At 35.1% G+C, this 23571-nt stretch overlaps 1 protein-coding gene across 1 annotated transcript in view; it reads right to left on the reverse strand.

The window, feature by feature from the left end:
* LOC149797333 (uncharacterized) overlaps window positions 1-23571 on the reverse strand; it is a 48164-nt gene that overhangs the window by 11569 nt on the left and 13024 nt on the right. Inside the window, exons 2-3 of the mRNA XM_089960395.1 lie at window positions 2479-2850; window positions 1205-1288 (exon numbers count right to left, since the gene is read on the reverse strand). Of these exons, the coding sequence (XP_089816521.1) occupies window positions 1205-1288; window positions 2479-2850 (456 nt within the window). The remainder of the gene's footprint in view (window positions 1-1204; window positions 1289-2478; window positions 2851-23571) is intronic.

Here is a 23571-nt window from a genome sequence, read left to right on the forward strand (position 1 = left end):
TCTTCGTTCACGAGATTACATTGAAATAAAACCTTTTGGATAAATAGTTGTGTTAACTTCAGTGTTATCATCGAATCACATAAGCACATTACAAGCTTCGTTAGGATTACCTTAGAACAGTTTACGGATTAGTGAGAAATTAATACAAAATTATTAGGATTCCATCCTAGGAACTCATACATTGTAAGCTATTTGTATTTTCTTCACTTTGTATATTATCTTGAATAAATTTATATTTTGGAAACTTGAATGTTTGCTGGGTACCCTTACCTGGTTCTATTACTTAAGTTTAAGCGCATAGACGTAACAAATTTATATATATATATATATATATATATATATATATATATATGCATGCATGCATGCATGCATGCATACATACATACATACATACATACCTGGTTCTATTACTTAAGTTTAAGCGCATAGACGTAACAAATTTATATATATATATATATATATATATATATATATATATATATATATATATATATATATATATATATATATATATACATACATACATACATACATACATACATACATACATACATACATACATGCATGCATGCATACATGCATACATACATACATACAAAGAGAGAGAGAGAGAGAGAGTGCGAGAGAGATTACTATCACACTAGAAAATTCTTACTTGACAAAACAATTCTCTCTCGCTCTCTCTCTGATACTTTGAATGAAATCAGTTTATCTTCAAATGCCCAGTACATATCTTTAATTAAACAATAAAAATCGTCATTATAAACAAAACAGATGGAGCAGAGGCGGATACAAAGGAATGGGGAAGCGTTGGTGACGAAGCCAGCCGTCCATCCCCACGCCAGCCCCAAGAAAGAAAATGAGCGAGGAAGAATAAAACCAGCAACAATATTATGCATTTATTTATACTAGCTAATTATTTAAAACATAGATCATCACCAGATCTTCATGGCTGATTCATATTTTTCTACTAATAGACTCATACGAGGGGATAAAGAGATACATATTCGTATGCGATGACACGCAATTCATAACAGTGACAGTCGGTATTAAAATTGACATCATTCCTGTTTACATAATGTATTACCTTTAAAATATATTCGATAAGAGCAAAATACCTCAGAAATCCAATGTCCGTTTAGACCGGTTTTACCGTACTTTTACTCAATATGCCAAACCCAATAAAGAAAATAATAAAGCTCACCATGTCTTTTATCAGTTTCACTCGGGATCGTAGTAGTCATAGAGGAATTATTCGTGCAGGTTATCACAAAAGTGCTGTTTGAGCCTAGAAATAAAATCAACAATTATTAAGACAATATAATCATCTTTCGTCACTTTATTTAATATGATATTTAAAGTCACATTACTCCCAAAAACAAGCAAGTTGTGATAGTAACTTTGCATGTTTTTGTGACTCTTCCAATGGAAATAATGAATAATAGTATGCCATATATGTACACAAAATGAAAGAAAAAGAAAGGACTCCTGGGTTTTAGTGGTGGTACTGTACTAAACGCAAAATGATAAGTTTTCTTGTCAGTAATAAATATTTAAATCGCTTGATCACAATTTATTTGACATTCGGTACAATGAAACAAAATATATACATTTTCGATCATATATAAAATTATGAGTCAATTTAAAAGATTTGAATGAATAAATTGACAAAACCGCAAACTTGCAGGGCGTGTATGTGGTTTTGCGAAAGGATTTTAGATGAAACGCGGATCAAGACTGAACGCATTTTATATAAACATGGAACACATCAATGAAGGCAGATAGATTCGGAAATATATCACCATGCAAGTTCTTGCAACTAGACTATATGTAATTATGCAGTATAAAGCTTGACAACCTATAGCGATATGTAATTTAAAATGATATCATGAAATAGTAGATTTATGGTGACAAAAGAAGTTTAATGCATCGAACAGAATGATTAGTTAGCCATATGGAATGCCCCACACATTTTGTACCCATGTTTCACTTAGGAAGGTCATTGGATCTTATTATGTTACGCTATCACTTATGGGATTGTCTCAGACATTATACATAAAAGATCTTACATAAGTAATCATCTCAATTAAATTTAGTAAATGAGCCATACAGCTGCTGTGTCCTCCGAGCCTTGAAGAACAAAACATTGCACTTACCGAAATGTCTCCTCAATTTGATGTATAAGAGCAGATATCTATGGTTATATTTATGACTCATACCACACTTTCCGCCCCCTCAAAAAAGATAACACAATAAAACTGACAGACATCATAATCAAATTGTGTTTTAAATATATTTGGATGGAGCATTGTGTATTTGCCTTGCGTGACATAATTATTTCACTTGTAACTTTTTTATCATCATAATGTCATATTAAAAGAAAGATAGAATACGATTTTATGAGATTATATAACTTGCAGAAATGTGATTAATATAATTCTTTCTTCAATTCCATGAAGTGTAAGTGTTTAATATTACCTTTTAAATTAATCCACACCATCGCAGGTCTGTTATTTTCAGTATATATGAGCTGTATATCGTTAGCGTTTCGTTGAATTTCTCCGATGAATTTGGTTCTCAAGTAAATAAAACTATTATTTTGCTGGTCGCACCAAATGGATCGATTATTGATGGTTAAAATGCCGCTTGTACAACTGTATATGTCATCGAATTCGCTTGATGTAAAGAATCTAATATCGACAAGTTCGAAGTTTACATTCCCTTTTGCCTGAACTTGGCATGTGCATCGTGATACCGCATCTGTCGGCCTTGTTTTATTAAATAGCATAATATTCACTTCAGAGACTTCCAATGCTGTCGAGCTGCCGCATATATCGATAATGCCAGTTTCTATAATCAGAATAAATATAGTAATGATCACTAATATTAGCAACAATCATCTTGATAACAGGGAATTTTCCTCACAACATCTAACAGAGAGCTTTCCCCCCAATATTTTTATATATGCGTGAGATAATATAAGATATTGTGATCATCAAATTAAAATACAAAATATTATTATTATTATTATTATTATTATTATTATTATTATTATTATTATTATTATTAAAAACACAATTCGTAAGAATAATTGCAATTACATATTTTGCTTTAAAAAAAATTAATAGTTGTCCCTTTAATCAAACGTCAATACCTGTTAAATTACTGTTGCAAAGAACAAATCTATCTACCAATACTTCAGTCTCTTGCGTTTCATCACTTTTTATTTGTGATAATCTTCATTGCAAGTGTCATCATCAGAACTGGTAAATGAGTAGTAGTAGTAGTGGACGAACGCATGTTTGGGATATTTTTAACATAGGAACGAAATACATGAAAAACTATTGATTCCAGGCTCTGATCACTATACTGAGCAAAACAAACTACAATTCATATTGCAGCAATTCCGAATAACAGAACAGAATATGCATAGATCTATCAAAATGGAACCAGAAATATTCCATAATATTTGAAAATATATAGAAAAAATTCGTACATATCCAGTATGGATTGTATTTACATTTGTTCTATGCAGTCACCAGAACCAGAAATCGCTGGTGTTTCGTAAATTATTATAGTGGTATATAATAACAAAAGTCCAAAACGTACATTTACGTACTATTATATGTAATAAGTTGTCAGTAGCTTGCGACTCTCATATAACAAATATATATGTAATCAGAGAAGCTTTGATGTTAACTGAGATATAGAGAGCTACTTGATTTATTTATGAATTCTTTATGCATGATGCGTATTGGTACAAGGAGGTAGTAAGTTTGTTAGAAAAGCAAATATAATCGTTATTCTTCTTTAAACTCGATGTAACATTAAGATTATTATTGGCTCTTTCGATCAAGACTTCAAAACATCACCCTCCTTAATACACAATCTCCCGAACTATCCATATATGTATGTATGTATGTATGTATGTATGTATGTATGTATGTATGTATGTATGTATGTATGTATGTATGTATGTATGTATGTATGTATGTATGTATGTATGAATGTATGTATGTATGTATGTATATATGTATGTATGTATGTATGTATGTATGTATGTATGTATGTATGTATGTATGTATGTATGTATGTATGTATTTATGCATGTATGTATGTATGTATGTATGTATGTATGTATGTATGTATGTATGTATTACACGTGCATATCACTGCTGTGTGGTTAGCTTTAATACGTGAGTGTAGAACTTTAAGATAATGGCCAAATCTAAACAACCTGTTTGCATAACTAACTTTTGTCCATGATTGTAAGTTGTGAATAACTTGTTGACACAGTTTCTTCAGTTTAAAATATCCTAGAAACAAAATGATTTACAATTGATTGGAAGTTTCTACTGATATGACTCATATCTATTCCAAGTGAAAATTCGTATAAGTAGGTACATCATAACACAATAATTCTTAAATATTTTAAAACCAGTCTGTGGATTTGTTCACAATTGTCTTGTAATTCGAAACGAAATATTTATGTATAGTATGCAATAGAGTTACAAGGTGACCATTAACAATAGATTAACACATCATTTTGGAATAATGGCGAATTCATTCAAAGACGTGCATCATTGTTGTATATAGACCTAGATTCGTAACAATATATATATATATATATATATATATATATATATATATATATATATATATATATATATTAGAAAGTTACAAAATCTACAAAGAGAGAAAAGCAATTCTTCAATGCAAGGAATAACATCCTCATAAACAATTACCAATGCTAAACCTAACAGAACTGTTCAACAACCCAAGGAATCAAGAAGGAATATTAAATTCATGAATCTCAGGAATAGACATATGGGGGACAATAATCTCACACGGAATGAGCAACAACCAAAACAATCAACATGAATATAGATCTCCAGAATCCAGACGAAACAATCTGACAACTTTCACAGACAAAACTAAACCCAAAGAAAAAATTTCCATGGATATTGAAGCAAACAACGTAACATCCCCAGGCATAAAGAAAATAATTTATGTCGAAACCGTAAAAAAATGGGGCAAAAAAGCTGCACAAGAATCTGCATAATTCTTATTGACAGAAACACTAAAACTCCTAATGAAAACCAGGAATATCTAATACAGATATAAAAAACCGAAAAAAGAACAAGCGGTTCGTTAGGATACAAAACAAGAGCATGTGGGGATAAGAGAAGAAACGAAAAGAACCTGCCAAAAGAAGGAAAGAGATGGCATTAGAGCTATCTAATCGCATTCTAATTGATAGTGACTTTGTTCTTTTAGGCTGAGGTTTTTCACATTGTCCAAGAGCTAAAGTGCATGAAAATATTAGACTAGCCGAAGCATTGTTCAAATATAAAAAAAGATTAAAATTAAACAATTTTATTCACAAACATGTACATATTCACATATAAAAATAGTCATTATGTACAAAATAAGCTGTTTTTCTAAAAAAAAGTCTTCATTTCCAACTGCTAGCGGACATGATATTTACCTCGATTTTTACGCTGAAGCGACCAAACAATAAATTTTAAATAGCAGTCCTGAAAAAAGAGATTTTACAAACATATATAAAACAAAAACTAAATTCTTTATGTAACGTATCGGATGAAAGTATCATCATTAAAATAGCTGATAAGTCTAACACTATAGTGATAATAAGTACAGAAGCTTTTATTAAAGAGGTAGAAAGACAATTAAGCGACAAAGTATATTATACAAAATCTTCCTATCATCCGTTTTGAAGAAATTAAAGAAAAAATAATAAGTAAATGTTCTAAATAAATTTGTATGCACAATACCTCCATATATAATAAATTTGACATCATCCGAAATATAATACACACACGTCAGTTTTATATTCTACCTACAACACATAAAACACTTGATAGATCACTACCTTTGGAGTACCCATGAGGGCCAATAATTTTCCATGAAACGCATATACTAATAATAGATCTAAATATAGTGATCATCGTTTACAACCATTAGCGAAATCACTACCGTCGTATCTCAAAGAAGCTTCAGATTTCATTACCAAACTAAAAGTAACTGAAAAATCATTCATAATTACACTTTATGTGGTGTTCTGTATTTTTAATTTCATTGTTTGTTTGTCAGTTGTATTTAAAAGAAATTATTTCATTACATGCTGTTGTAATGTAACATTGTATGTTGGACTTGACCTTGTCCAAATTGAGTTCATTTCTGCTTGACCTGACTTTGTTAGTATATTTTGTGTAAACAACTAATAAATAGCTAAACTATTATCTCTGTGTATGGGCTTAATGTCAGGATCATTATTAATAGAAGAAGTAAATATGTTTATTAGAGTCTAAGTTAAGGAATTTGCTGAAAGTAATCCAGGTTATGGTTTTGATTTTTAAACATCAGGATCATTCTAGAAGATTATTTTCCATTAGGTAATGGTCTTTTTAAATAAAATGCTAATTGTGACCTGAGGTCAAGTAGACAACTATATAATATAATCTTGTGATTGTGAGAACTTGGTCATTAGTGCTTTAATATCTACCACTTTCATGTTGTATTATGTTGTGAGCAGTTTCGATGAATTTTATTTTATTCAGCTTATTGAATTAAAGTGATTATTTTCTCTGGAAATAGAAAAGCGCTCTGATAAAATTCTTGGATAAAAACATTTACTGGAATTTATACTGAATTCAAACCTGGAATTATATTACTATGATTCAACAAAAGATTGCTGACATATCAACAATCTAAAGGCTATAACACACACGTCATCGCTTTCAGTTTTTAATTTCTTCGGAACTTGTTATGAGCTTTATTCAGGACTTCAAATTATTAGGACTTGTGTGCGAAATTCTTGAATTTAGGGATTTATTAGCAATACCATAAGTTCATTGTTTCATTTTCACTTTGTATTCTAGGGAAATAAATTACATTTGTTAAATTTTACAAAGTTTGTTGTCTTTCACTCTTTTCCGTTACTTATTTTAAGAGCATAGACTCGTAACAGTTTTGACCTACATGAATATACCACACAACGATGGTATCGAAGCGCGTAAATACTATATTGATACATCGAAACAAATTGTATGTGATTTAATAAAACGTATAGTTGAAAATAACTTTATTTTGGTTTGGTGATACAAACTATATTCAAAAGGTGGGCACAGTAATAAGTAGTCCGATGGCGCCCTCTTATGCATCACTATTCATGGGAAGTTATAAACCTTCTAAATAAATTCTTTTTAAAACCCGATGTTTTATTAAGGTTTTTAAATGACATGTTTTATGATCTGGAGTCATTCATTGGAGGACCTTTGGAATTTCATAGAGTGTTTAAATACATTACACCCAACAATTAAGTTTACGTTGTATGTGTCTAACATAACGTATCATTTTTGGACGGAGAAGTCGTGAACAATGAATGCGTTGATATCGCTGCTACGATACGTGTTAAAAGCACGGTTGTTCATCAATATGTTGAATATTCTACTCGTCATCCAAAATCATGTAAAGACGGAATACCATATAGTCAAGCGGAAAGATATCGAAGAATTATTTCGGATGACACTGTCTTTAAATCATCTTTTACAGAGTTACGTCAACATTTTTTGAGAAGAAAGTATCCAACTGATATCATTAATACTGCTTTCCAAAAAGTATATCCCCTTACAAAACTTGACGAGCTAGAATGTAAAGTCAGAGACAAAATGAAAGTATCATTCCTTTTGTTCTTGAATATTATCCAAGTTTACCAATACATATTGGGATTTATTACAGGTATCGTGTAATGCAAGTGTTCAGTTGCTACACAAATGCAAGCCCACACTTGAATATTAAAGGAATAAGAATCTTAAAGATTTGCTAATTAATTTTAAGCTAACACAGACATCATTTAGTAAGGCTTTATCAGCTAAATGTAATAGACTTAGATGCTCCCACTGTTCTTAAAGTGATAAAATATACTTATTTCAGTAGTAAAGAAACATTTAGAATGCATTATGATTGTAATTGTGCAGTATCAAATGATATTTATATGAACACCTGTAAAATTTGGGGCACATAATATATTGGACAAACCAGTGAACAAGTATCTAAATGCATGATCCAATGTAGGTTTGATATAAATAATTTTATAATATGCTCCTTTTTTTGTTACAGCCGTATTGTCAGAATTGTGCGGTATCATACACTACTGAACACATTTATAATGCACAAGTGCCCATAAATATTATATAGTGTATTAGGAACTACTTTGTAACAAAACATGTACACTCATGTAGCAATCGCTTTACGTTTTAGTTTATTAGATTTGTTTGTGGATGAACTAAAGAAGCTGTTTCATCTTAATGAAAGTAGAGATAATAAAATGAACGATGTGGACGAGTTTACTGAACCACAAATGAAACGTTCAAACAAGCAAACGAATGAACGTGATTTTCGCAATGTCCACATCAAACGTGAGAGACGGAGTATTGAACATACCATTCTAATCATTTGATCATTTACTTAGGCGAAATGTGGACTGGTTTAGACTATGACCAGTGCACTCTGGGGTATATAGCAATTGCATAAAAATACATACTGTGGCAAAGGGCTATCGCAAAATATAGACGTACCATTTTATAAGTCAAAGTACCAAATTCGAGAAAAAATGCAACTGATGGTTTTGGTAGAATGGAAAGGGCCTCAGAGCCAATAAGCCAAGACGACAAAGAATTATTATTTTTGCTGGTTGAATGGACTCTCACACACCGACTGCTTTCAAATTTTCCATGTAAACGTTTCTGATACAATATTTCGGAATTATGTTAACGATAGACGCCATATAGGTCATTACATAGATGTGGTCTCTACAATGAGCATCCAAGTGGCAAGGCATACAAATATCTTCTTTAGCTGGTAATTAAAATGACAACAAAAAATACTCACATTTTTGCATCTTCAATTTCCTCAAAAATTACTGTCTGCAAATCCGAATTACAAGAGCTATAGCATGGAAAATAAAATGTTTGATTCCACACCGCAAAATTTTACTGTAATTTTAACTGCATTTCCAACTGCAATCATGTTCTCTTTGCTGCACACGAAATAAACGTGAAATCCTATAGCGTCTTAGTGATAATTGAAATTCAAGGATTTCATATTTTCCCCACATTATGACTTCAAATATTTAATGGCAGAACAGAAACACACATGCAGTAGAGTCAAGGCTAGTCTTTCCCTGCTCAAATCGCATGTATTTCGTGCAGAATTGGCGCAGCTAATAAATCAAATCCATACCGAGCAGAATTGAGTAGAATCGACAACAAAAACACAATCTGTCCATTCCAGACCAACTGGAAAATTTAATGCAATTCGCATTTATCCACAATATGACGCAATTTCAGTTTTAAGTAGAAACTAATGTCGAGTGCGCGACGAAGTTAAAAGGTCGCTGAGTTGTGCGCATTAATATTGGTATTGTGTAATGATGAATATACGGCTTTGTATTTCTTTTGGAATACACCATACATTTAAATACTTTGTTTCTTGAAGTGTATTTTTTAAAGAAGCCTTAGGTAGAATAACAAAATGATAATATAATAAAAAGGTTACGGCATTATTATGGGAAAATATTAACTCGGTTTATTTTCCTAATTAATACTGCACGACCGTAGAAGTGCAGTATTAATCCGAAATCTAGTTAATATTTTACCATACAAATGCAGTAACCTGTATATATAGGTCAATCTTTTTTTTCATATCATGTCGCCGCACGCTTTAATGAGGGTGTTCACACTTTACAAGACCGCTGTGGAGGCCAAGTGGTTAGAGCATCCGCCTTGGATGCGGAGGGCAGCGGGTTCAAACCCCGGGCTAGTCATACCAAAGACTTATACAAATGGTACTAGCAGTTGCCTTGCTAGGCACTCAACATTAAGAGGCTAGTTTTAGGACTGGTCGGCCTGGTGTCAGGATAAGGTGGCCGGGTTTGACATGGTGCTATATGTCTGCAGCATAATGCCCCAGTGCTAGACATCACTATAAACTGTCACATTGCAGATATTGTAGCAATATGATTGAAGAATTGTTAAACCTTCATTAAAAACTAAATCAGACACACTTTACAAGATTTTTCAATTCAGCCTATTAATATGGTAATTCGGAGATGGAACGGATGCTCAAAGAAACATATTGGATTCACCGTCTGGATACCATATATCCAAAATATCTAAATTTAAAAATAGTACATGACATTGTTTAAAATAGAACTTGAAAACGTGTTTCGCATTTCCTTTTGTTCATCTATTCTTGTTTATGAGTACTTAAAGTAAAATTAACACCATTGTAACCCAAATTATATAATTGAATTTTTATGTAAATTAAATTAACAATAATATAAATAAAGAAGTATTTAAGAAAATAAGTAATTATGCTATAATTTAAATTATTATATGTTAATTATTTATTACACATGTTATGAAACATATTCATATGATATTGTTTTAATCATTGTTTCATATTTTAAGTTATTCAATAAATTAGAAAAATAAAAAGTTCTTATTAAATAATTGTAACAGGGAACATAATTCAAATTTCACTCTTTAAATTAACATTTTTGAAAACGTAACATATTTTATATTTACTGCTAGGATACTGGCATATAAACTAAAAATTATAAACGTTGAAATGTAAAAGATAATGTACAATCTTCATTATTTCATCAATTCACAATACATTATAAACAAAAGCAATATACATATTAATAAAACAAAACAAACTAGTTCTCTGGTCATAAAATTATATATATATATATATATATATATATATATATATATATATATATATATATATATATATATATATATATATACAACGATATAAACATGTTTACAATTATCATATTAATGTACTAATCCACTTCCACAGGCAAAGGTTATCTATAAACTTTGTTGCTTACAAATGATCCTAATAATCAATTATCATGGACAAACGTTAAACACAAAATATGGACAAACATACTACTTTAAACGTCTGTATCCATTTCCGTGCAGGTATATTTGTATACAAGGATGTTACGTCTAAGGAAACAAGTACTGAATCTAAAGGCAATAGTTCAGTTACTTTGCTTTTGCGAGGTATTAAGTCCTGTCCTGAAGATAGAACGGTAAAATGTGCACATGTGCTCTCATGAAAGTGTGCAGACATTTTAATATCCTTTCTGTGAGATGTCCGTTATTGGACGTTAATGGATTTTATGTTGAAGATAAAATCGTCCTGCTCTAGTGTTTTCTGGTCCTAATTATCTTTTGTTTGCTGGACTATGAGTCCGATTTGGTACGCCTGACGAGTACTATTTGCAATAGTTTTTGCATCGCATAGGTTAGGATCTTGGCCTAGTATTTGGAAGAGACTTGCGTAGCTTAGTTGTATATTTACTTAATTTATGTAGCATTTCCTATTTAGGACAGTAAAAGTGATGACCTTATCTGCAGGCCAATGCTGATCATGATTTATGATCTGAATGTGGGGTATCTTTATCTTCTTTACTCAAACCTGAAGATCTGCTAGCATGGCCCTTCTAAACTGAGTTGAGGAAGGCTTCTAAATTTGCAATTGAGCTTTTTTGTGGGGTCCAACTAATTTCCTTGAGAACATGGTTTGGTCGCGGTAGATATCACAATCCGATTCATATTTGGATGCAGGACAAAATGGGACTGTTTTAAAGTCTGCGGCTAAAGTATTTACTGTCCTTTTGTGGTTAACCTTTGTCGTATGTCTTGTGGGGACATAAATTGAAACGTTTTGATGACAGGTTTATTTCTCCCCCTGTTCGTTTTGAGGGATTAACTTCTGTTTTAGTAATAGTTGAAATAATTTTCGTTGTGGGTTGTTTACGTTTCTAGCTGTTACGGCTATTTACTTTTTATGTTTAGTTTTAGATGAAATTTCGTTTGTTTTAGGTTATCTAGAAAAGAGATTTGGTTGCAGTTTGAGACTTTTGAGTATTTTTGCTCTGACTTTGTTTCGCTTTATAAAAAGTTTCTCTTTTGATACTTCCTTATTTTAGAGCAAATTATTTTCAATTGATCCTGTGTAACTGATGTTGACTCCGGTTTAAATTTTCGATGGTTGCTGATTTGACAACATTTCGATAGTTTCTATCCCCTATATTTTATGCATGCATAGTAGGTTAATTTATTACAAAATTGATTGAATCTAGTATTGCTCTTGCTAATTTTTCTGGGATACACATGAATTGGAAGACCTTTAGTAAATTAGTGACAGTGTTTGTTTCTAAAAATGCATCTAGAATATATTTCACCTAGCTATTTCATTGAAGATAATAAACCCTGACTGGTCATACAGATGTAAGCTATAGAACCGAGTGTGCTAGATATCAATCTATACAAATGAAATTATCACCAAACAAATTTAATGGACACGATTGCATATAAATGTATTTGCAGTCCTACTTTTTAATATTCATGTATAATACCCTTTTATTCATTACCGTAGTTTTGTTGTTTTTTGTCTCTCTAATTGGGGTGGTATTATTAGTATTATATGTCAACTCAGTTTTATAACAGATTACAAATGTAATAATACGGGGGTCTGAACTCTAGTATTTCCGTCTTTATTCGTAAATTTGAAAGATATTGGTGATTATTTGTTTCTTTATGGAGAATCTGGTATTGGAACAATATTTGTCATACCGAATGATGGGCCAGTCATTAGGTATCAGACGTATAACCATGTCATTCTCAAAGGACTCGTTCTTTAAATATAATGGAAATAATTACAGGGAGTTAACTCTCCACTCTCTGTGATCCCTTCATGAGCTGTTAAGGAACTTATATGGAACTCATTGTGATGAACTTTAAATTAAGTTCTACATCTGAAATAGTAAACAAAATTGTACTAGAATACAATTTTGTACAATGGTTCTAAGAAACATTGTTGATTTTATGTCAATCTTTGTAAACATTTAAACAGTTCTTAATGGCACTTCAAACTATCCGCATTGAAGAACACGATTGGAGTATCTACACAAATCAAAGAAGGATGCTGATTTTTGGATGAAGAACAGTTTAATGGTGTCCAAGTTCAGCTTCACATCCAGCCCGAAAGACATCCACAAAGGAAAAAGACTGTAAAGAGATTCAACGTTTTCAAGCTGACAATTAACCCAATCGCCGAAAGCGTCTCATTGATCCTTGATAGCACACTGGAAGACATGCAGACTGCTAGGCTACTGTGGAAGAGGACTGTGCATCCCTTAGAGACACTCTCTACTCCACCGTCCACTAGCCTCTGGGACAAACGGCTCGCAAGAACGAGGACTGGTTTAAAAGGAATGATCAGATGATAACGACACTGCTCGCAGAACAACAGTACCTACACAGAGTCTTTCTGAACAACTTTTCATCAGTTTCCAAGAGGGCAAACCATCGCCGGTGTGCGCAGGACAGTGCAGGCAAAGTTTCGCAAAATCCAGGACACCTGGCTCGTCGTTATAAATACGAGATTCAGGCCTATGTAGATAGAAAGGACGCAGTGTGCTTATTACGACCCCTTGAAAGCTGTCTACGGTCCCAGGTCCTCTGGGTCCTCTCCTCTCCTCCTTGCCGGCAGAGGGACTGTCGACATGATATTCGCTGCACAATAACACCAGTAGAAATGCCAGGAGCCACATAAAGACATCTTCACAATTTTTGTTGACCTGACCAAGGCGTTGGACACAGTCAGCAGAGATGGACTTTGGACGATCATGGCAAATATTCGCCTCCCCGAATATGTTCATCACAATCGTTCGTCAGTTCCAAGACGGTATGATGGCCTACGTAATGGATGACGGCGAACATACATATGCCTTCACAGTCAGAAATGGCGTCAAACAAGGCTTCGTTCTGGCGCCCACACTCTTCACCATCATGTCCACTGTTACGCTAACAGACGCGATCCAATCCAGTTATGAGGGCATCCATGTCAGATACAGGTCTGACGGGAAGAGTCCATATCCAGGCGACTGTAGGCAGTTCCGAAAACATTAATTATGGACTTTAACAGAACTGCGCTATCAATGCTAGCTCAGAAGAAGAGATACAGACCAGCATGGACGGGTTCGCTGAGGCATGCGACAATTACGGCCTCATAACTAGCACCAAAAAGACTGAAGTCATGTAGCAAGTTAGACGGGAAGGAGACATCTCCCTAATGCTCGAGTAATGGATTCCAAACAGCTGATCTATGGTGAACTCTCAGAAGGGAAGCGCGTAGTACCTATATGCATTAATAGACATGTAGAAAGTTTAACTCGTACCAAGCTGTATGCCTTGAACGAATGCCGGGCCCGACTTCACTGTCACATGCTAGAAAATTTCCACTTCAGCTGAGATACTACTGTATTCGAAACGCCTTCATAAAATATGCTTATTAATACTGCCAATAATACTTCAACTGCGAGAAAACTATATCCAAAGCGCCTTTCATGGGACATCATTATTAATATTGCGAAGGGATGATGCCAACAGTTGGGCATTTCTTTTCCAACCACAAAATTGTGTGGAGAGGGATAACATCCTCTCGCAGATTCATACACAGGATATGCGCACGGTCGGATTAAAGTATGATCAAAAGGAGCATTTGCCCCATGGCTCCTGCATGGTGGGGGCCCAACAATGTAGTGAGATGTTTATTTTGTTTTGCTTTGTTTTTGTTTTTATTGGTTGATTTCTTCTGTTTGTTTATTATTGGTTACTGTTGGGGGGTGATGGCTGATGTCTTTTTTACTTGTACATTTTTGATTTTAGGACGGGGACGCTTTACAAAATTGATTTATGTCCTCCTACTATTTAGATATAGCCTTGACTCCATATTCAAAGACAAGGAAACATAACCATAAACTCAATAAAATATCCAACTATGTGTACATTTAGTAATACTCTCGATCGAAATGTGTGGGCAAGAGCAAAATTATACACTATGAAAATACATCATCAAAATATGTCCTTAGATCGGGTTTACTGTATATAGATCTAACTAACATTCTAACAAACACAAAAAGTGGGAGTCACACAAACGTAGTATTAACTTATATAAGTACAACCAACGTTTACTCATATGGGACAGGGAGCTACGCCCCTCTGTAAATCAGGAATAAAACGCTACAGAGCACTTCTATAAGACGCCACGCGTGATAGAAGGGACTAAAAAGAGTTTCTGATAAAAATAGGACACAACATATGCACAAGTACTACAATAATAGAAAGGGGACATATTATGACAACATTATGACAATTAGGCTATCCCATTTACAGTGGACACACTTCATACGCAAACCAAATGCACTTACTCTTTTTTGTTTGTGCATATACAGAAAAATGCAAAACATGAGCACATCAATTCAAGTGCAAGCATGTTACACAACACAGACAATGGACTTAAAATGGACAACATTTATGTACGCATATGCTACACTCTACACCTTGAACGGGGTAACAACATATTATATATGCCATACGCCAAAATGGCATGGTCACTTAAACATTTAAACACTGTCTGTATAGCCTATGTAGCTAGTATTGACAATAGTAACACGTGACCTGAGTTAGCTAGAGGAGGGTTGCTGTTTCTTCAACTGAAAATGGACAAAAGAGACGCAAGAGGATGAATAATAAGGACATTCTCTCAATGCGATTTTAAGTCTGTGGAAGTTAAGAGTACTAACACAGAAACCCAAATTGCAAAAACTTTAGAAAACTTATAAAGAATAAAGGGGATTAACCTATCTAAGTACATCATCAAAATTTAAATCAATAAAAACTGGATCACAATTCTGTTTTCAAAATGCTTTTGGACCTTTTAATTAAATTCCAGTATATCACACATTGATAAGGATATGGTGTAATAAACCAAAAAACCTTTGGCATTTTTTCTGTTTTTCTTATTTCTAGCCGACTTTCAAAGTGTACTCTTCCGATATAGGAGTTTTTGATCTGACCATTAATCGATACTTATTACACCAAAGTTCACTGGCCAAATAAGAGGTTAAATTATTTGAAACTTAATAAATATTAAGCTTACTAGCAATATGACAGAACTATAAAAGTGTAATTCTGGTTAACAGTTGAACAATATCGTGCAATCAGTCTGTGTGATGCGATTGGTTCTTGTAAGACGTTCTCACCTCTAACCCCCTGACAACCTATCCTCCACGCGACCCATAGATATTTGGTTACTTTTTTCCGTAGGGTCGCTGAGGTGCACACACATGTAACGCGAGTTTGTCAGTCATGGGGTAGAGTCTCGGACGGTTGTCAGTGCCACCATATGGTACCGAATAAGACCAAGCAGCACTTATAAACTACTCTGTGCTGTGATAATGAGCATAGATTGTGGTCAGGAAAATCTCTGCAGAGAGATAGGCAAGTTTATGGTAGCGATCGATATACACGCTGCATGGAGATTGTTTTTATTTGACTTTCTCTGTTTGTAAATCGGCGTTGTTTGTTATTTGTATTGGTAACTGTCTGCGATTTTTCATTTCTTCCAGCATAATCTCAAACTCAGCCGCACTGGTTATTTTATCCTCTATTTCAACTGAGTACAATTTACTGTTGGTATTGATACTGCTCTATGAGGCCGCAAGCAATTCGGAATAGATGCATACTCGGGAATGCAGTCGCATCGAAACTAGGTTTCTCGCGCCACCAGAGACAGCGGTTAATTTCGATATAGTTCCAACAACAATAAAGATTGATGCACATACAATGGTAGATGTTGTGGTGATTCCAATTGCACCAAAACTGATAGTTGCTGCAGGAGCGAGACCGCAAATAACATTTATGATCAGACATGCGATTGGTATTTCACGATCAACGCAGTTCTCTTGGTAATTTCATCTCGCAGCTGTTTTACCGCTTAGATTATTTTTCCTTTCACGCCGATAAGACTGGGGGTGTATCATATTTATTCTTTCAATAATATAATCGCGTATTTCAATTGCAAGTAGACCTTGTCCGGTCTCATCATCAGGTGAGGAGCAATACGCACGCGAATTTCTAGCCAATTATTCTTTTGACTGGCATAATTCTCATGCAGTTATATAACAACGTTAACCTCTGGAATATTCAAATCTCTGTCAATGATGAGTTCTGGTGGTCCCGCACCCATCTCATACAAAAACCAGACCGATCACAACAGAGCCTTTGACATCTATCGATCGTTTTTGCCCAATAACTGTTACCTGAATAAGTGTGTTCTTATTGAATAACTGTCGCGACCTTTTTCTAAACTGAGTCAATGTTGGTTTAAAATATCCGATGATGAATTTAACAGGGGTGGAGACATCGGTCAATGATACTTTGCCCATGTAGAAACAATCCCGGAATGTTTTTGCATCTGGAGCTCCAGTCAACGGTTCGTCTTTATCACGTGCACGTGCGTTGATTCCAAGCTGGCCTCGAGTATGTTGTGGTACATCGGGGTGATTCCAAATGTAATTTCTACTTGACCCTTAGCAAAATTATATAACAGTTCGTACGAGGGTTTGGAAACACCACTGTGAATCAGATATTCCTCGACAAGTGGATCACAATTGTTTTCAATGTTAAAATCCGCTGGCAGCTGATTCAATCTGTGGTCAAATCGCAGTTTCATCACAGCGCGCATATGCAACTACTTATACTTACAGAAAAATTTAATCTTAAACACAAACGCCAAAGACGATTAAGAAAACATCATGATAAATTCTGACTGCTTGAAACTGAATTTCATCTCCGCCGACCAATGATGCTGATAACACAACTGTGAAAAAAAATTGTTATCACTGTCAGCTTTCTTAATTGTGATATTAGCGTATATAATCGGCATCAAGATTGCGCTGATGATTTATCAACATTCCCATTCGGCCCCACGTACCTTTAGTTCTGGTTACGATAAACAAGTATGATCCAGACTCGCACACCTTTAATATGTGACTGTTAGGTCTGTCAAATGCACGTTCAGCAATAGATGTGAAATTGTTAACACGGCCATTTGCTAAAGTACACACATTAGCTTGTTCTTCTCTTTTTCTTATTAATATTACCGTATGGACGCTCCATGAAGTTACTACTCGTGGTGTTGCCGGCACATCTTCGCTTTGCTGATCCACGCGTTGTTTTTTTTTTTTTTTTTTTGTCAATTTGTTTATTTACGTATTGTTTTGTTGCACCTTTAGTATCAACATATGATATGAGCAACGGACAAGCCGCTGTCTCAGACTCAACCGTTGTCATTGAGCTTAGCCAGATTCTTTACCACAGAGTTGTCTTTCACCTTGACAATAATATCTTGTATGTCCACGCCAGACGTTTTCCGATTGCCAGATTGATCTTCAAACGTCACAAGTTCACCTGGATCAACGCCAACAACAACCTTCCTCGTAAGCTTAGAGAAATCCGCTTTGGTGGCAAATCGGCTGAGATCCACATGGGATACGTGTCGTCGAGCAGAGTAACGGCCGCAAATATTGATAGACATGGGTGTATAATATCACACAAACTTTAGTATGAAATCAATAAGGGTTTGCGGGGTTGGTGAACGGTGCTTGCGCTGCAAGATGACCGCATATGATACCGTCCAACTGTGTTTGAACTGGCATGGTCGAATATAACAATAGCATACGACTCTATCTTCCACGTCCACCAGTGCCCTTTGATAAGTAATTAACCACTTCGACTGGCGGTGCAAGTCCATACAAATCAAAATACAAACTATATTGGTGTGTCACCACGTATGAGACCTACTGAGTGCCATGACCTGTGGAAGAATCCAGATTGACGGTGCCCGTTTTGCTTGTGAGTTTGCCATGGTGCCCATGGCTGCACGTTCATCTCACATACAACAGCACAAAAAAAGTTTGACCTACTTTGCCATCCCGTGTAAATATTGGTCAACGCCGGCTTCACTTCCATCAACGGCGCGATCTTCTGCGACCGGGCAATTGAAAATCGTTTCCTAAAGGTTTTCGATGAGTCGTGACTGGCAAAGGAAGGCCCCTTCCTTTTGTATGCGACCATTAACCGCCTCATTCAAAGCCATTCCTAATGCAGTTCCGACAACCTCTTTTCCAACCGCTGGAGCCGCTGGTGCCAACAACGCTAAAATCGCTACAAGGAATGGAAATGTTCCAACAGTCTTTTGCATTTCTGCCCCCTCTGACTTGGATAATTTAAATGTTGTTGAATTAATTTTTTGTGCTTGGCCGCATTAAGCTGAGCGAGTTGCTTTTGGGTCTGCCACACGAGGACATTTCCAAGTAATTTTGCTGCAGACAGTTTCATTGTGACCTCACAATTCTTTCTGATTGCGTGTTTGATTTTCCCCAATTGACTTTGAGTAATGCCGACCATCTCTTCATGGTCGGACATTGTTATTCAAATTCTAAACACGTTCAAATACGAATTTCCCACAGGTTCATCGATCATTCTATTCGACCACCAATACCTTCCGACAACAGCATCCTGTCAGCAAGTATCACAGCATATCATTTGTAATTAGCACCACCAGCATTACCGACACGTGCTTCAAAGTACATGACGACAACAGACTGCCTGATGTTCCAGTAAAAAGTAATAAATCGAGTGCTACGCTCGAAAGTCTTGCTGAGACATTTGCCTGTCCGTTTCAACGGTTTGATGCCGGTCCATGTAACACCACGGATTGTGATATGCACGCGCAGTATGACTGGGTTATGTGTAGTCTAGCCGAATTTCTTCCGAAGGTTCCTGGTGACCGTTAAATCGCAAAGAGACCTCGGTCACTTCTAAGTTTTCAGATGCCATTTTATTTTGTGGCTTGTCATTATCTCGTGCTGCAAGTTTGAAACACCAAGAACACATCCTTTGGTGCAGTAACACCCTGCTGGGTAGTTACTTACCAGGTAAACTGCTTCACAATATCAGTGGACGGGTGTGCATCTGTGGTATGTGCGGGAAACGATTGCGTTGATATGGCTCCCGACTACATTAACTAGAAAATACGTGACTCTGAGCACAGTGAGGAGGATAACACAAGCATCCACAAGGTCAGTGAATCTAGCACAACTTTACCGGCAAGAGCACCTCCATCGCCCCATATCGCATCGTTGGAGTTATTTTTACGAAACAGGGTGACGGTGGTTTTGCATCAAATATTACTTTGCAAAATCCAAAGATTATGACTGATAGAAATAGCACACGATCATAGCAAAGAGACTCCACGAAGTTGAGCTCGATGCTGTGCAAATCTAAGATTGAAATTTGCATGAGGAAGCGCTAAAATTTATACAGTTGCATCAGCATCACAAGAGGCATTTCGAGGCCTTTTGATTATGTTTGCTCTCTGATTTGGATGGTTAGAGGCATCTGGGACAAACATCATGTTTGGATCACCAGTTCTCGTGTAATCATCGCTGTATCGGGCGAGTCCGAGAAACATCGTGGCTACATCCACATTGTTGAGAATGATTTCGATTTACTTTCCATCGAAGGAGTAATGTGCACTGTTAAACAGCGCTATGATGCCATTGTTAACAAGCCCCATTTGGGTATTGGCATCGTAATTATCATTGTTCTCGCTCACCAATTTCAGCCATTGTCGCAGCTGTCTGCTGTAAACAATTCATATTTAATACATCTGAATGGAAAGGTATTGTTCAATTCCAATTCCTACTTTTTAGGAAAATGTTTTGAAATGTTGACTTTGTGACGATATGTATGTTATTCGATTTCATCGCTAGAGTCCTGTCGGCTCGTTGCCAATATTGTGACAAACCTGTTTTCACCTCTGGAAGAATATGTGTGTACTCGCTGTAAAATAGTCTGCACCGCAGTGGTTGATCATTTTATAGATATATGCAGTTTGCTTTAACACAGGCCGGTGAACAATTTTTATGTGGCATTATTGCTAAATAAGGGGTGAATATTTACGTATACTTAGATTAAATATCCAATATTGATTTGTTGAATACACAATGATGACCCGTGATTTCTTAATTAATTTAAGCAATAAAAACTTATTTATTTCCTTTTCATATATATTTTACCTCTTGGGTCCATGTGCAAAAAATATGCAACAAACTTTTCATTGTGTCGATGCTGATAATGAACGTGTTCCTAGTTAAACCTTTGTCAGTGAATCTATAGTTAAGTTTATTAATATCAAATATTCTGTGTGGTTATAATTTATATCATCCCAATGGATCACTATTTAAATGCTTTCATATTAAGGAAACAGTAACTGCATTTGATAATGAATTATGTAATAAGGATAATTTGTTTACACCTAAAGTTACATCTGAACCATAACAGTTGTGTTCACTTATTTGGTTATCCCACTGTTATAATGTGTAGATGAACAAATGTTAAAATATGACCTTATGATATGCCCAGTTAATTTTCCTTAGTTCTCATAGTGAATGTTCACAAATAGACAATTATTTATGTATGATCATTTGGCAAATGTATGTTATTTTGCACCGTTAAGTACAGTACTTCCTGAGTTTCCAGAATTATTTATACTATTAATTGCACTCTTCCTAATATACGGAGGAAATACAATTATCGGTCTTTCTTTATGTGTTTCACACACACGCATACACACATAAATATACACTCTTCAGTTTGGTGGTTTTCAACAATATAACTTCACCACATTGCATTTAGTTAGAGCACTGCGTATTGATTGTTAAAAAGTTTCCAAATGTTATATGTCTATTGACCTTGAGGTTAAAAATATTGATTAGTGTATTTATCAATCTACCATAGTTAGTGAAGTTGGCAATTTGTAAATTTGCGTCAAAAGTGATGAGCCAAACATTGACATAACAATATGATAGAACATATGTAATGCACGAGCTGAGACAAGAAAATGCTGAATAACTGCCGCACAAACTCAGAAAAGGCGACAACACAAACACCGTAGATGCAGACGCATAGTGATGTCAAGGACCCCATTATAAAAAATAAACATCAATTTATGTAAAAATTAGCAACACGGGAGACATAGCAGATGAGCAAGAAATTATATATGACTTGTATGAGTTACAAAGACAATGGCGGGAAGAGAAAAGAGACGTTGGCAGACCATTCGATGACAACAATGTAAGCTCATTATAACACAAAAAGAGAAGGGAAAAAATGGGAGGAGCTTTTTCAGGAATTTCTTAACCGACCAGAACCTCCTAAAAGAACATCAGTTCAACCAGCTATGGATATATTACCATTTTAATGCAAGAGACCGACTTGAGAAAAACTCAAGAAAGCTATCAAAATGCTGAGCAAGTGTAAATCTCCAGTTCTAGATGTAATAACTGCAGAAAAACTAAACACGGCGATCAACACATGTACAGAAAGGATGTACTAGCTAGCATGTTTGATCTAGGAGGCAAACAAATTACCAAGGAATGGACCAAAGACTGTATTGTTAAAATCCTAAGGAAAGATTTAAAGTATGAAACAACTACCTGGAAGTTATGCTTCTCTCCTCGCCAGCAAAGGTAATCAATAGAGTAATACTTGAGTGGTTAACCTTAGTTATGAACGAAAAGCTTAGATACCATTGACAACAAAGATCATGTAGAGACCACATACGGATACTTAGAATGATCATAGAACCATCCTAATGAGCGGGAGTATTCTACATATGCTAATTATAATAACTTTAAGAAAGTCTGTGATATCCTGGATTGTAACTGTAAATAGGACAATGGGGTATCAGAGAAAGTTATGGCGTTCGACCGAAACACATACCAGGGAACAACAGGTCGATTACTTTATAAGGAAGGACTATCAGATAGGTTTTTCATCACACCGAGATGAGACAGGAATGCTTATTGTCACCATCATTATTTCTTTTTGCAATAGATTGGATGATACATCCACCATTAATGATAGGAGACATGGTATTTAATGGACGTCGTGTAAACGAAATATGCTTGCTGATTAATGAAGAACAGTCCATTGTTATGAAAATAAAAATCAGATCAAATAACACAGTCAGGCAAACGAAAACGAGGCATAACAGAACAAGCACATACCTTGTCTAATTTGAAACGTATGATATGTGAAACAAAAGAGGATACCATAATCAGGACAGGAAAAGCTAGATCTGCTTTATACTGATACATATTCTTAAAAAATCCCAAAGAAATCAAACTGACATCTAAGAGACCCATATTCCGTTCTACCAACAAGGCATTATTGCCGCACCGTTACAAAACGTAGAGATACACAACTAGCTTAATAGGACAGCTGCAAAGTTTCAATAACAGACGCCGAAGGAAAATACTCTGCATTCTGTCACCTGAGACAGGAAGCACGGAATCACTCTAGGAAAAGATGTCCACATTTGCATGCAAAAATGGAAATGGATACCGATGAGACAGAAAAACAATATCACGAGACAATCATTGAGATGTAAACCAAAGGGAAAAGGAAGGCAGATATGCACTGGATACCGAGAGAGTGTGATACATCTGGAGCTAGATGAAAGAAGACCACTAAACACAGAGTGAAATGAAAAGGTGTGGTAATTAGAGCTCAAGTAAACCACTCAAGCTCTTGTCCTGACAAGGTAAAAATG

Source organism: Sinohyriopsis cumingii, chromosome 6, assembly GCF_028554795.1.
Source record: "Sinohyriopsis cumingii isolate HCF-2022 chromosome 6, ASM2855479v2, whole genome shotgun sequence".
Lineage (NCBI taxonomy): Eukaryota > Metazoa > Mollusca > Bivalvia > Unionida > Unionidae > Sinohyriopsis > Sinohyriopsis cumingii.